Consider the following 15,055-nt stretch of genomic DNA (forward strand, 5'->3'; position numbering starts at 1 on the left):
GTGTGTGTGTGTGTGTGTGAAGACCTGTCTGTCCATGGTGAAGACCGTGTGTGCGTGTGTGTGTGTGTGTGTGTGTGTTTGTGTAAGTGCGCGTCTTTGTGTGTCTCTGTGTGTTTCTTGTCTTGGTGTTCCATCCCAGCCTCTCTCACACCACCGTGCTAAATATATTTCTGTTGTCTTAGCTGCTAATTAACTGTGTGACAACTCTGGCTATAAGTGTGTGTGTGTGTGTGTGCGTCAGCAGGGGTATATATATATGTGTGTGTGTGTGTGTGTGTGTGTGTGTGTGTGTGTGTGTGTGTGTGTGTGTGTGTGTGTGTGTGTTAGAGATGTAGGGCAGTGGTTCAGCGCTTAGGGAGATCAGTAATATATTACAGCCCCCCCCCCCCCCCCCACCCTTATTAGTTGTGTGCGTGTGTGTGTGTATGTGTATGTATGTGTGTGTTTGTGTGCGTGTGTGTTTTATTTAAACATTCTACACACATAACAACTACATCAACAGCCTTTACAAAAATGTTGGAACCTCTCATCTTACAACATTTTCACACACAAACACACACACACACACACACACACACACACACGCACACACACACACACACACACACACAGGTAAGAGCCAGAGCGGGCTCAGCCTATCAGTGGGAGACTAAGGGAATTCAGGTCAGTGCTTCCCATGATGGAGCCAGGAGCTGAGGATCTGACATCTTCAATAACACTCAGAGACTGTGTGTGTGTGTGTGTGTGTGTGTGTGTGTGTGTGTGTGTGTGTGTGTGTGTGTGTGTGAAAGTGTTGTAAGATGAGAGGTTCCAACATTCTTGTGTGTGTGTGTGTGCGTGTGTGTACACTCAAAGACTTAATGCTTCAATAACACCCAGGAACTTAATGCTCACAAACTCTTACAGCAAAGGATCAGGCTCATGGGCCGAGGATCATCACTGAACACTTCACCCTCAGAGAGGAAGAACGGAGAGAGAGAGGGAGGGAGAGAAGGAGAGAGAGTGGAAGAGAGGGAGAGACAGAGAGAGAGAGATAGTGGGAGAGAGAGAGACGGAGAGAGGGAGAAAGGAGAGAGAAAGAGGGAGGAGGCTAAGAAAGAGAGGAGAGAGTGGGAGAGAGAGAGGAGGGAAAGAAAGTGTGAGGGAGAGGGGGAGGAGGGAGAAAGAGAGAAGGAAAGAGAGAGACAGAGAGGAGGAAGGGGAATAAAGGGTAGAAAAGATAGAGAGAGAGGGAGAAAGGAGAGAGGAGGGGCAGGTGAGAGGGATTAAGGGCTATGAGGTTAGTGCTGGATTAGCTTCATTTACCAGGTTAGGGTTAGGGTTTAAAATTTAAGGATTAACGTGGTGAATACAGACGTCACGTCTCTATATGGTTAATGTGCCTGCCCTGGAGTCCTGTGAACTGCTGCCTGAGTGAACTGTTCCCTCAGCAGTGTTGCGTAACGCTTCTATTTAGAACAGCGTTTGACTGAGGCTAGGGACCGTCATTACCCATCGTCAAGATTACTAGATTACTATTAGAGTTTTCAGGGATTTTACTCTTTTATATTTTATCAGCTTGTACTGAAACACTAACAACAAGTAACCCAAGCCCAGCTATTCCAGGAGGGGCTTCAATATAGCATGCTTTCTCCACGAGCTCCAGCATTGGACTCCAACAATCAACAAACTGAGCTGCTGAAAGAAACCAAAGATTCAAAGTTTCAGCTAATATCCTACTGCTAATGTCCTAGTGCTAATGTCCTAATGCTAATATCCTAATGTTACAGTAATATCGTACTGCTAATGTCCTAGTGCTAATATCCTACTGCTAATGTCCTAGTGCTAATATCCTACTGCTAATGTCCTAGTGCTAATATCCTAATGCTAATGTCCATGGTGTGGCTGTTACATGACAACACTGACAATCTAGTTAGAGTAAATTAAGAGTTTTGAGTTTAAAGATTTATATGTCTGTATTTCAAAGATGTAATGTGACCCTACCCCACACACCATAGAGACTAAGCAGCTGGGAGTGCAGAGAGTTTATTGGACCCAGTACAGATCATCAGCCCTGTGAGTGAGTGTGTGTGTGTGTGTGTGTGTGTGTGTGTGGTTTATTGGACCCAGTACAGGTCATCAGCCCAAGCAGTGTGAGGGGCAGTGGTGTGGCTCGCATGGCTCTGGTCTGGAATCAGACCCCGGTCACCAGGGCTCAGTCTGTACCCATGACTACCACAGGGCCAGGGCTGCCTTTAACCATGACTACCGCATGACCCAGTGTGTATGTGCCGTTTCTCCACACACTTAGCCCGTCCCCAAACTCAGCATTTCCATCTCTACTCACTTGTGTGTGCGTGTGTGAGTGTGTAGGGTCTTTCAGTAAGGGATAAAGGCCACCAAGGTGTGCTGACATACAAAAACATTAAACTAAGTGGACGCACAGAACTCCACTACGCAAAGCCTAACGTTAGCTTCCTCCGAATATAATCCAGTTTTCATACACGCATTTAGGTATGCATAACATCAGCCCACAAAGGAAACATTTGGCTTAGTTTAAAAAGTTTATAGAGGTTGCTTGGTTAAAATGTATTCCAAAATTGAAGACCGAAATTCTTGCTAACATTAATGTTAGCCGTTTCTATGTTGACCAGCTTGCCAGTTAGCTAGCTCTCCAGATAACAATATTACTTAACCATGGAATTTAACAGGTTTATACCACTTGTCACAATGAGAATATATTTATTTTGTTAATCCAATGCCTTACACAAACACACTCACTGTGGTAGAAATATCAATTAAGCAGTTATCCATTTACTATTGTTGCCTTGGTTACTATTCTTTGTAGATTAATTTTGCTTTCACCAGATCTGCTTCATTTACAGACATACTATGACAAGCACTGAATAATGACTGAGCCAATCAGAAGAGAGAGCTGTGTATCTGACTGAGCCAATCAGAAGCGAGAGGTGTGTATCTGCGGCGCCATTTGGGCCGTAAGGCGGAGCCCGCGCTGCTCAGGAGGAAACGCTGAACATGTAAAGGAAACGCAAATCGGCTGGGCATAATCAATGGTGTCACTTAAGTGCATATAAGCCAATGAGAACACAGCTGTGCACAAGCCCCACCCCTCCTCACTTGGGTAAGTTGGGCCCCTGCTACACAAGGACACACTTCAGAATATGTTTAACAGTGTATACAATTACAGACAAAAATGTAGACTTTGCAAAAATATATTCATATATATTTATAGATTTTTTTTTTAAAGTCTTTAAAACCCACCCCCTCCCCCAAAATTCAAACTCCATAAGACTCTGTAGAAAAAAAAACAGCAGAGGAAACTTGAACGTTACAACGTAAGAAACACCTGCACTGTCACCAGCAGAGAGTGACGGTTTGTCGTTGTGTTTAGCATGAAGACGTCTGTCCGTGTGTACATTGTGTTTAGCATGAAGACGTCTGTCCGTGTGTACATTGTGTTTAGCAGGAAGACGTCTGTCTGTGTGTACGTTGTGTTTAGCATGAAGACGTCGGTCCCCGTGAACACTGGCTGTCGCTCCTGAGGGCCCGATAGCCAACAGCCAGAATCAAAACACAAAGAAAAAGAGGCAGGAAATTCCAAACAGTTCCCAAAATCACTGTCTGCATTCCTGAAAGGATTACATTTACATATACTTAGAAAATCAAAACACTTTTTTTTACTTTTGGAAAATGCTATGAGGGATCCCTTTAGCTCGAACAGTTAGAAAAATAAAGAGGAAATAAAAGCAAACATCTGTGGACGCTGCCCAGCAGGGAATAGACTCAACACCAGAACCATCACTGGTCCAGTTGGGGAATGGACTCTGGAGTCAAGACCAGAACCAGCGCTGGTCCAGAACAGGGAAGTCAGCCGGGTTTCATCTGGCACCTTCCTAGCTGCCTTCGTCTGACGGTTACAGTCACGCATATGCATATGCCTCTGTATCATTGTGTGTGTGTGTGTGTGTGTGTGTGTGTGTGTGTGTGTGTCTGTGTGTGTGTGTGTGATCTCCACACCGCTCAGCAGTGTTGACAGTGAGTGTGTTGGCATGTTGGGGGGGGGGGGGGGGGTTTGAGCGATAAAGTTGATTTTGTTTTGTGTTCAGTCAGTCATCCATTGGTCTCTCCTCTCCTCGCTAGAAGGCGTAGACGTCGGGGTAGGCCATGCCCGCGGGGGGACACTGGTCCCTGGCCTCTTGGCCCGGGGGGTAGGGGGCGCGGGCGTGGTCCTCGTAGTGGGACAGGGGCATAGTGTCATCCTCCGGCACGGGGACGCCCTCTGGCTCCGCCTTCAGGCTCGGCCGCTGGTTGTCGGGGAACGCCATGGAGAACAGAGCCTCTGGGTCACACACAAACTTATAGACGTACCGCTCGCCTGCCACCTACACACACACACACACACACAGGGGACAGAAGAAATCAGTCAGTACCGTAACTTACATCAGATGCACAGTGCTTACTTTCTCTATTGCTGAACAGGATCATTTAAGACTAATGGACTATGAACTACAGAACTAATAAAGGGGTATAGTTCTAATACATTTAGGAGGTTCTCATTAGCTGCTGCATGTTTTGGGGGGGGGGTGTGTGTGTGTGTGTGTGTGTGTGTGTGTGTGTGTGTGTGTGTGTGTGTGTGTATGGGAAGAGAAGGAGAAGTGAGGGATGCACAGGTGGTGTGTGTGTGTGTGTGTGTGTGTGTGTGTGTGTGTGTGTGTGAGAGATGAGAAGGAGAAGTTGGAACGGAAACCTGCCTTTACCTTCTGCATGATGCCCTTCTCGTAGTAGTAGCGCAGTGAGCGACTCAGCTTGTCATAGTTCATGGCAGGACGGTTCTTCTGGATGCCCCACCGACGGGCAACCTACAGCAGAGAGAGAGAGAGAGAGAGAGAGAGAGAGAGAGAGAGAGAGATTTTAATCTCAAAAAGAAACAAACCACTTCACTAAATCAGCATATGTGCGTGTGTGTGTGTGTTTGTGTGCGTGTGTGCAAGACTGACCTCCTTAGGCTCTAGGATTTTACACTCCAGGCCGCGTCCGCTCCAAATGATGTAGTGTGTGTGTGTGCGTGTGTGTGTGTGTGTGTGTGAGAGACTGACCACCTCGGGCTCGATGAGTTTAAACTCCAGGCCGCGTCCGCTCCACATGATGTAGTGTGTGTGTGTGTGTGTGTGTGTGTGTGTGTGTGTGTGTGAGAGACTGACCACCTCGGGCTCGATGAGTTTAAACTCCAGGCCGCGTCCGCTCCACATGATGTAGTGTGTGTGTGTGTGTGTGCGTGCGTGCGTGCGTGCGTGTGTGTGTGTGTGAGAGAGACTGACCTCCTCGGGCTCGATGAGTTTAAACTCCAGGCCGCGTCCGGTCCACATGATGTAGTGGCTGTTGGCTGGATCGTCCAGCAACGTCACCAGGAACTGCCAAAGCTGTAGTGACCCACGCCTCTGGTAGGGGGGGCCATCCCGAAACACACCGCCCTCCTGCTTTACCTTACCTACAGGGGTTACAGGGGGGGGGGGGGGGGGGGGTTGTTAGAGGTGGCGTCAGGAGGTGTGTGTGTGTGTCTGAGAGTGTGTGTGTGTGTGTCAGAGTGTGAGTCTGTGTGTGTGTGTGTTTGTGTGTGTGTGTGTGTGTGTGTGTGAGAGTGTGTGTGTCTGAGAGTGTGTGTGTGTGTGTCTGAGAGTGTGTGTGTCAGAGTGTGAGTCAGTGTTTGAGAGAGAAATACCAGTTTGAGATGTTCTATTTGGCTTACCATCGACTCTGTCTGGGACCACACAGGTATCATCGTAGTACAGGTGAGAGTCTCCATCAAACATGAAGCCTGTGGGAAATACAGAGAGGTTAGCATGAGCAGTTTAGCACCAGAGCAATCTGCCAGGGTTGTTTACACTCACACACACACACACACACACACAGACACACAGAGGACAACACACACCTTCACTGTTGCTCCTGTAAAGGTTTGCGGACTTGTTGACAAATGATGACTGGCAGTTTGACACCTCTGTAAGAAAACACACACAACAGAGTTAGTCACTGTCATAGAAACCAATGCATCTGTGAAAGCAAGGCAAAGAAACTAAAAAGCCATCCAAGACTGTGTGTGTGTGTGTGTGTAAGAGAGAGTGCTGGGCATGAAAAATAGATGAAGAGGTCAAAGGAGGCGTCAGGGGTCAACTTGTGACATCACAACGGCTTAGAAGGACAAGATTCACACACACACACACACAGTCTACTCATCCTCAGGTCTTAGGCACAATACTTTACTGATTTAAAACCTGGTAGCACGCACACACACACACACACAGCCTGTTTCACAGCCAGGAGTATTTACGAGCTGTAAAAAGCAAAGAAGCTTTTCTGTTACATCACTGAATGACCTGCCAATCAGGGGCAAGTGCAAAAGAGACAGTGGGAGGGGAGGAGCGTGGGAGTGTGCGTGCAAGGCTGAGAGAAAGTGTGTGTGTGTGTGTGTGTCTGTTGCAGGGGATGTTATCTGTTCTTGGGGTATTACTGTGAATCAGCCCCCATGGAATGACACTGTTGGTGACATCATCACCCTGGAGCTTACTCTTGACCTGACGGCTTACTGCTAACGGCTAACGGTCCCTCATCTCTCTCGGCTTCCAGCCTCTTGTCTGACTCAGCCACGGACGTAACCACACATCACACTCGCGCAATCACCATCACCATCACACTCACACTCACACACACACACACACACGCACACGCACACGCACACACACACACACAGACACAATCACCTTCTCACTCAGCCCTCACTACAGCACCACAGCTAGACAGTAGACAGGGTGTGTGTGTGTGTGTGTGTGTGTGTGTGTGTGTGTGTGTGTTATAGTCTCCTCCAAACACACCTGTGTCAAACCCAAAGTCCCGGGGCTCCTGCTTGATGGACACCTGGCGAAAGGGGGGTGGGCGCATTTGTGTGTGGGGAGGGGGGCACAGCCCCTGCTCTCCGTAGCGGGGGTCGACCAGCTCCTGCTTGAAAGCCTGGGGGCCGACGGGGGCCACGGGCTCAGACATCTGCCTCTGGTAGGGGGGGCGCATGTGGGGTCCGCACGGCACACCGCCCCCTACAGGCTGGGAGGAGAAGGGGGGCCGGCAGGAGGGACTGCTGGGGGGGTACGGCCGACAGGGCTCTGAGAGCTGCCTCTGGAACCTGGGGGGCGAGGGGGGGGGAGAGAAAGGAGATGAGAAGAGGAGATATAGATATATTGGACATATAGAATGTATGGGAATGATATTTGGACATATAGAATGACCTTGGTGTTTCTCAGGGCCTGTATGTCACCATCCCTCTCCCTCTGGTCATGTGTGTGGGCCTTGGCCTTATTGCCCTGACCTGTAGGGTGTGTTTGAGCCCTGGCCTTATTACCCTGACCTGTAGGGTGTGTGTGAGTGAGACTTGGCCTCATTACCCTGTTTGGCTAGTGGCTTATATCACTAAGAAGAGAACCAAGCGATTACCTGAACTGCTTTAATTTACCTTTAAGCCTTTCAGAAACTGGGGAAGTAGCTTGGGAAAACTGATCCTCTTATAGCCATCAACAAGCCCCTGAGAGCGAGTGTGTTCTCTGATCATGAATGATGAAGCGTATTTAGCCGTGGGCTAGCCTACCTGTGCTCTGAGCTGTATGAAGCATATTTAGCTGTGCTTTATGTAGCCGTGGGCTAGCTAACCTCTGCGCTAGCTCACAATTGCTCTGTGCTCTACATAGTTGTGTGATAGCCCACCTGTGCTGTATGTTGCCGTGAGCTAGCCTACCTGTGCTCTGTGCTGTATGAAGCATATTTAGCCGCGGGCTAGCTCACCTGTGCTGTATTTAGCTGTGTGTTAGCTGCTTAATGAAGCTGTATGTTAGCTGTGTGCTAGCTCACCTGTGCTCTGTGCTGTATGAGGAGTCATGGTGATTCATTGGTGGGTGGGGCACGGCAAAAGGCGTGCTCTCTTGGAGTGAGTGTGTCCTCTGCTGGAGTGGGTGTGTCCTCTGCTGGAGTGGGTGTGTCCTGTGCTGCTGGGAGTGTCCCTGCAGTGCTTGCAGAGGTCCTTGGTGCTGCATATGAGAAGGCGTGGCTTGTTTCTGGAGGGGATGGGGCACTGGCGTGTGGGAGGACCCACATGGTGAGACTGGGGTGGAGGGCGGAGTCAAAGGCTTGTTGAAGTTGATTGGCTTCCTGCCATAGGCACTGGAGAGAAGAGGGCGGATTCAGAACAACAGGGAAACAACAGCAGCCGAGAGGTAGGTTGCACCTGTAGTTCTGTGTGTATGTTTGTGTGTGTGTACCTGTAGTTGTAAAGGCACTCTTGTGTGTGTGTGTGTGTGTGTGTGTGTGTGTGTGTGTGTACACCTGTAGTTGTAAGGGCTCTGTGTGTGTGTGTGTGTGTGTACCTGTAGTTGTAAAGGCACTTCTCTCCGTAGGGGGAGAGGTGGCGGGTCTGGCTGCAGGGACTCAGCTCTCTGGACGGGCTCTCCTCCCGCTTCACCTTGGTCTGAGGGCCCCCGTGGAATATCACTGCAAAAAACACAACACACGTCAGGACACACTGGTGCACACACACACACACACACACACACACACACGTCAGGACATACTGGTACGTACACACACACACACGTCAGGACACACTGGTGCACACACACACACACACACGTCAGGACACACTGGTACGTACACACACACACACACACACGTCAGGACATACTGGTACGTACACACGTCAGGACACACTGGTGCACACACACACACACACGTCAGGACATACTGGTACGTACACACACACACACACAGGTCAGGACACACTGGTACGTACACACACACACACACACACACGTCAGGACATACTGGTACGTACATACCTCAGGACACACTGGTGCACACACACACACACGTCGGGACACACTGGTACGTACACACACACGTCAGGCCACACTGGTGCACACACACACACACACGTCAGGACACACTGTGTGCACACACACACACACACACACACACTGGTACGTACACACACACGTCAGGACACACTGGTGCACACACACACACGTCAGGACACACTGTGTGCACACACACACACACGTCAGGACACACTGGTGCACACACACACACACACACAGATAAGATATTTAGATAAATCCACATTGATTTGAAACATGCATAGCATAGTGTGTGTGTGTGTTTGTGTGTGTGTGTGTTTGTGTGTTAGGGAAATGCCTTTGCTGGTGGCTGGTAGACCGGCCAGGGGGCAGTCAGACTTTGGCAGTGTGAGTGTGGGGGGGTCGGCATGGTAACTGCTCCTCTCGCCCAGCTGCAAAACTCCCAGTGAATGAGGGGTCTGTGAAACCAGCTGGCACTGTGCCAACCGAGCCCTACCCGTGCCAGTGCAGCTACTTCTTACACTTACACACACACACACACACACACACACACACCATGCCAATGCAAACAAAGACACCTACACATACAAAATGACATGGAATGGGCAAATTTACACTCCCCTCCTTTGCACAAACTCACATTTGTACGTAGTTTCTGTGCAAACAAAGATACCTACACACACACACACACACATATATACACCCACGCACACACACACAGCCTCTGTTCAAACAAAGACACCTATACACACACTGGCACAATTGGACTAATTCACACTAAAGGCATTTCTCCACTGTCTTGTCTTCTATGAGAGATTATAAGCACACAAACCAAGCCCACATCTCTTGTGCTGGCAGACACAGAAATGGTGTGGATACACACACACACACACACACACACACACACACACACACACACACACACACACACACACACACACACACACACACACACACACACACACACACACACACACACACACACAGTAAGAATCCTCGGGCCATAAAAGTGTCAAGGCACCAAGGCCTGATCATGATTTACAGCTCCACTGCGGCAGACCAAGCCTCTCTCTGGCCTCACTCAACCACACACACACACACTTCCTTCCACTCTTCTACACACTCCCTTCACTTTCCCTTTCCTTTATGCTCACACAGTTGTTTTTCCTTTCTCTCACACACAAAAGTTCATATGATCCCTCATCTCTCACCACACACACACACACACACACACACACACACACACACACACACACACACACACACACACACACACACACACACACACACACACACACACACACACACACACACACACACACACACACACACACACACACACACACACACACACACACAGGCCTCCAGCTTTGAAACTTCTGCACTCTTAAGGCTGAAAGGGTCCTTTGAGCTCCCTTCACATGTTTGTCTTGGACCACAGTGGACCAGCGCGGAGCAGAACAGAACCAAGAACAGAACCCAGACACACACACACACACACACACACACACACTGTGACAGAACAGAACCCAGACTCCCAGAGGCCCGATGGGCTCAGCACGGGCCTGGTTCTGTTCTGACAGCCCGGCCCAGATCAGCTCCCTTCCACAGACATCTAACACACACACACACACACACACACACACACACACATACACACACTGCCACAGACATCTAGCAACCGGCCCAATTAATCTGGGTTGCGAGTCTGAATGTGGATGGCTTTAAAAAGAGCTGGACCACAGACCTCTCCCCATGGTAAACTGCCACACGGTGTGTGTGTGTGCGCACACACCCACACACACACACACACACACACCTTCATGCCTTTCCTTTATCTTCTAGTCTTTGGCCCCCAATCATTTGGGAGAAGATTTGAATTTAAAACATTTTAACAATTGTTTCTTGTTTTTGTCTTTGTTGTTCACAAAACATGTCCTAAATTAATTCTACAGGGAGGTTTTTTTTATCTCATAAATTAGTATTGCGCACACACACACACACACACACACACACACCCCCTCAGGTACTCACAGTTGTCCGACTGGAAATCTGGGACAAACTGTTCGTCATCAGGAACTTGAGCTACAAGAGGAAAGAGGAATAAAGAACTGTAATCAGAATGTGAACTGAGGAGTACGTTGTTTCAGACAGACCGACACACACACACACACACACACACAAGTCTTAAATGGCCTTCAAGAATAAGCACATGCGTTGCAAAGTCACCTTCTGCAATCCAGATTTCCTGAAGTTGACTCAGGTCCTGAAACAGATCTGAGGACACATAACACAATGATCATCATTTCAGGACATAAACTACACCCACACACACACACACAATGACCATCCTCTGGAAACTAGACACACACACACACACAGACACACACACACACACACACACACACACACACACACACACACAATGACCATCATCTCAGGAAGTAAACCACACACATACAGTGATCATCATATCTCAGGATAGAAACCACACACACACACACACACATATACACACACACACAAGACCTTTGGTTTGTGAGGTGGTGGATGTGGACGACTGTAATGAGTGCACACACACACACACACACACACACACACAAGGTGGTGGATGTGGACTGCTGTAATGAGTGTTTACCTTCGGTGTCCTGGTCAAGCTCAGAGTCTGCAAACTTCCTCTTTCGGTCGCCACGACAACGGATCTCGGAATTCTGCACTTGAGAGTTCTGCACCGCCACAAAAACATGAACAGAACAACATCGTTCAAAAGAGTTATCGTGACACAAGTAGGACATCTGAACTACTAAGGCCCTTGCCTGATAATTGTGTGCTATAGTAATAGTATAGTAATATAGTAATATATATTAAGTAGTATAGTGCTATAGTAATGATGTTTGTTCGCTGAGCGTTCAGTGTTATTGCCAACATGTGATTGGCATGAAGACCCCCATAAGCTCCACACACACACACACGATGAGCAGTGGAGGCCTGCTGGGCACTGGGAACTCGCGCACACACACGCACATACTCACACACACACACACACAGGGCTGCTGCTGCACTGGGAACTCACGCTGTGTGTGGTCATCAGCGGGACCTGCTGGTCATAGAAGCCATCCATGATGGCTGTGCTCCTCTGGAGGAGGAGGTGTGGGAGCGGGGGAAATCTTGCTCCTTCTTTCTTTATGGGACGGGCTCCTCAGCTGTCTGCCTGCGTCTGTGTGTGTGTGTGTGTGTGTGTGTGTGTGTGTGTGTGTGTGTGTGTGTGTGTGGAGGGATGGGTGAGAGAGAGAGAAAAGTGTTAGTCTGAGACAGAAGCACTGCTGAGAGCACACCTGTCACGAGACTTCAGCCAGTGACGCCCGCCGCTTTGATCAGGTGTGTGTTGATTTAGTTACTGACACACACACACACACACATGAGACTTCAGCCAGTGACGTCAGCCGCTTTGATCAGGTGTGTTGGTTTAGTTACTGTGACAAAAACATTTTATGGTCCTGCTTGGTCACACACATATTCTCTACAGAAGAGGGGCAGGCGCGCGCGCGCGCGCGCACACACACACACACACACACACACACAGCCGTTACAGCACAGGCCTAACCCCCGGCTGAAAATCTTACATAAGATCTTACTACCATCTGTGACCCACGGAAAAAATGAACTCACTCTTTCGCGCACCACACACACACACTCTCACACACACACACACACACAGGCTTAGCGATCAGGGACACAGAGAACTACTTCATGAACTAAATATGATCACATGACTCCAGTGGCGAAAACACCCGAACGGTTGGGTGGAAATGAACGTTACACTCTTGTGTTTTAGTCTACGATTTTTTTTACGTAGACAGTTTTCTGCGTGGACATACATTTACGTACACAAATTCTTTAAGTCTACAAAGTTGCACGTGCGCTCCAAGTTGCAAACTTTCTCCTTTGCCTCGTAAATCTAATAATTAAATAATAATAATAATTGTATAAATAAGTGATAAGAAAAAACATAATTGAATAGAAGCCTATGAGCGTGATGTAGTTCGATTATTATTTTATTGCTTCCTCTACTAAACTCATTAAAACTCCTCCCAACTTAAAGAAGACAGCTATAAAAATCTGCAGAAAAATAAACAAAACCATAATTGGCTAATTGACTGATATGAGAGAACAGGAATAAGAAAATATATCAGAAAAGTCCCAGACAACGGACAATGAAATGTCCAGATCCAACATCAAAGCGAAAAAAAGATAAGTCTGCAGGAAAAATAAACAAACACATAATTGGTAAACTGGCAGACGATGTGATGTGCATATGTTGGAGAACATAAAGCTAAACGTCAGAGACAACCGACAATAAAATGCCCAGATCAAACATCAAAGCGGAAAAAAAGATTACATCTCAGGTGGAGCGATCGGAGTTCAGCAGGTCTACCCTTCCCCCAATCCCGCGCGCTCCTTCCCCTCCCGGGCCCCTGAGTGTGTGTGTGTGTGTGTGTGTGTGGGTGGCTGTGTGTGCGTGTGTGTGTGTCTCTTGTTTTTCTCAATGAAGTGAAATTTGATCCCTGCTTCTCCGTGTGCAAACAGCGAGGGAAAAAAACTCGACCTCCCATTCATAAAAATCACGAACACCTCCACCCTCCAACTCCACGGGTCTGACTGACCATCGCTTCAAAGTACAAGCACATTTCTGCATGTTACTAACAGATCTAGTTAACTATTTCCCCACACACACAAAAAAAACGAAAAAATCAGAAACAATTATAAAATGGTTGCCAAAGTATTCGCTCCCACAAAGAAAATGGCGTTCGCTTGCTTCGCAGCAACCGCGAGCGCACCAACTAAATGTCTAGTGCACCAAAAGTGAGTCCAAGTTAGCAGAGAATCATAAAACTTCGCGAAACCTTATTTTAAATGAATGCATCTTATTCTGGTTACACGCAATACTCACACTTTAGTTGACAGCGTAATCCCGTGATTTGTTAACACCACAAATGTATTCCAAACAGATGCAATGAAATCTATGGTCTTTACAGGGCTGCGTTCTACTCGATGTACCTAATACACTGAAATATTTCTCAATGGAATCGCCTGCTTTTGCCCGGAGCCTTGCGGGATGCTTTGGAGCTTGCTCATTGGCCAGTTCAGAATGCCTTTCACACCAATGGCCAATGGGTGTTCGAGGGTATCTAAATTATGCGTGAGCCCTCAGGCAGCCAATCGGGGTCCGGTGCCGTCCTATTTTTATGAATGACTGCGTTTCATTCAATAACAGATGCTTCTAACCCAAGCATTCACTGCTCGTTAAAGGGATACTCACAGAAAATAGCTGGTTACACGTTGAGACCGATTCGCCTCGCACTTATAATCCACCAGCATGCTTAAATAACTTTAGGCAGCGCAGTAAATATGAGTCTGTTTGTCAATGCAATGCCTTTTAGCAAAACATTCACCAAGTTATCCTCAGTTTACTGTCATACATTAAACAAAGTTGTTTGTAGCGTGCTTGCATACTGATGTAAACGCTTAACAAACACCGTCATTCATGCCGCCACGAGAGCATACAGCCAGTTGGGACGAGTCGCGTTTCTTTCTGTTTGGCTAAAACAACTATGTACCATTATTTAAATATATACATTTCCACAGTAGAGTGAAAATGAAGAGGTATGAGTATCCATACTTGTTTGTACTACACTATTCCGTTTCATAATTGAGCTTTAGATGTGTGAGCGGCTTCTCGGTCGGTGTTCTAATTTCAGAGGATATTCAGGGCGCTGGAAGTGTGTGGGTGTGTAATTACTGGATGTGAGTTAAAGGAAAACATTTAAAATGTAAATAGACATTAACTGAACAAACACAGGAGAGGAATGTTGAGACACAATTTTGTGTGAAATAGTGTGACAGACAAAGAGAGAGAGAGAGTGTGTGTAGGCCAATGTGTGTTTGTATGTGTGTGTGCGGAACACAGCGACACTCGGCGCTTATTTTTACAGGCTTAATACACGCATACTCCTTCTTTTTCTTCTTCTCCTCTTCGTCTTTTTTATCATCAGTATTAGCTGAGGCCTACTTTTACTGCCCGAGCCGTGGCGAGCAGAGAGTGGAGACGGTGAATGCGCACCTCCAGTTCGCAGAGTGGATGTGTGTGTGTGTGTGTGTGTGTG

At 47.8% G+C, this 15,055-nt stretch overlaps 1 protein-coding gene across 1 annotated transcript; it reads right to left on the minus strand.

The window, feature by feature from the left end:
• Positions 1-3,304: 3,304 nt before the first annotated feature.
• LOC308363138 (ETS translocation variant 5-like) lies at positions 3,305-13,943 on the minus strand. The gene is made up of 13 exons (XM_080835918.1): positions 13,843-13,943; positions 11,965-12,108; positions 11,530-11,617; positions 11,121-11,168; positions 10,926-10,976; positions 8,406-8,529; positions 7,894-8,202; positions 6,870-7,174; positions 5,933-5,998; positions 5,747-5,815; positions 5,319-5,488; positions 4,758-4,859; positions 3,305-4,382 (listed from the first exon to the last, which is right to left on the minus strand). The coding sequence occupies exons 2-13, from the start codon at positions 12,010-12,012 to the stop codon at positions 4,137-4,139; spliced, it is 1,626 nt and encodes a 541-aa protein (XP_080692044.1). The 5' UTR covers positions 12,013-12,108; positions 13,843-13,943; the 3' UTR covers positions 3,305-4,136.
• Between the last annotated feature and the right edge of the window lie 1,112 nt (positions 13,944-15,055).

This window comes from Sprattus sprattus (genome assembly GCF_963457725.1).
Source record: "Sprattus sprattus genome assembly, chromosome: 3".
NCBI classification, from domain to species: Eukaryota; Metazoa; Chordata; class Actinopteri; order Clupeiformes; family Clupeidae; genus Sprattus; species Sprattus sprattus.

What these genes read in the sequence shown, in the direction of transcription:
- LOC308363138 (XM_080835918.1), bottom strand. Translation starts at nt 12,012, where the DNA reads ATGGATGGCTTCTATGACCAGCAGGTCCCGCTGATGACCACACACAGC. An exon ending in CGCTGATGACCACACACAGC is followed by an intron (nt 11,618 to 11,964) that starts GTGAGTTCCCAG and finishes GTGGCGGTGCAG; the next exon opens with AACTCTCAAGTGCAGAATTC. An exon ending in TTACAGGAGCAACAGTGAAG is followed by an intron (nt 5,816 to 5,932) that starts GTGTGTGTTGTC and finishes TATTTCCCACAG; the next exon opens with GCTTCATGTTTGATGGAGAC.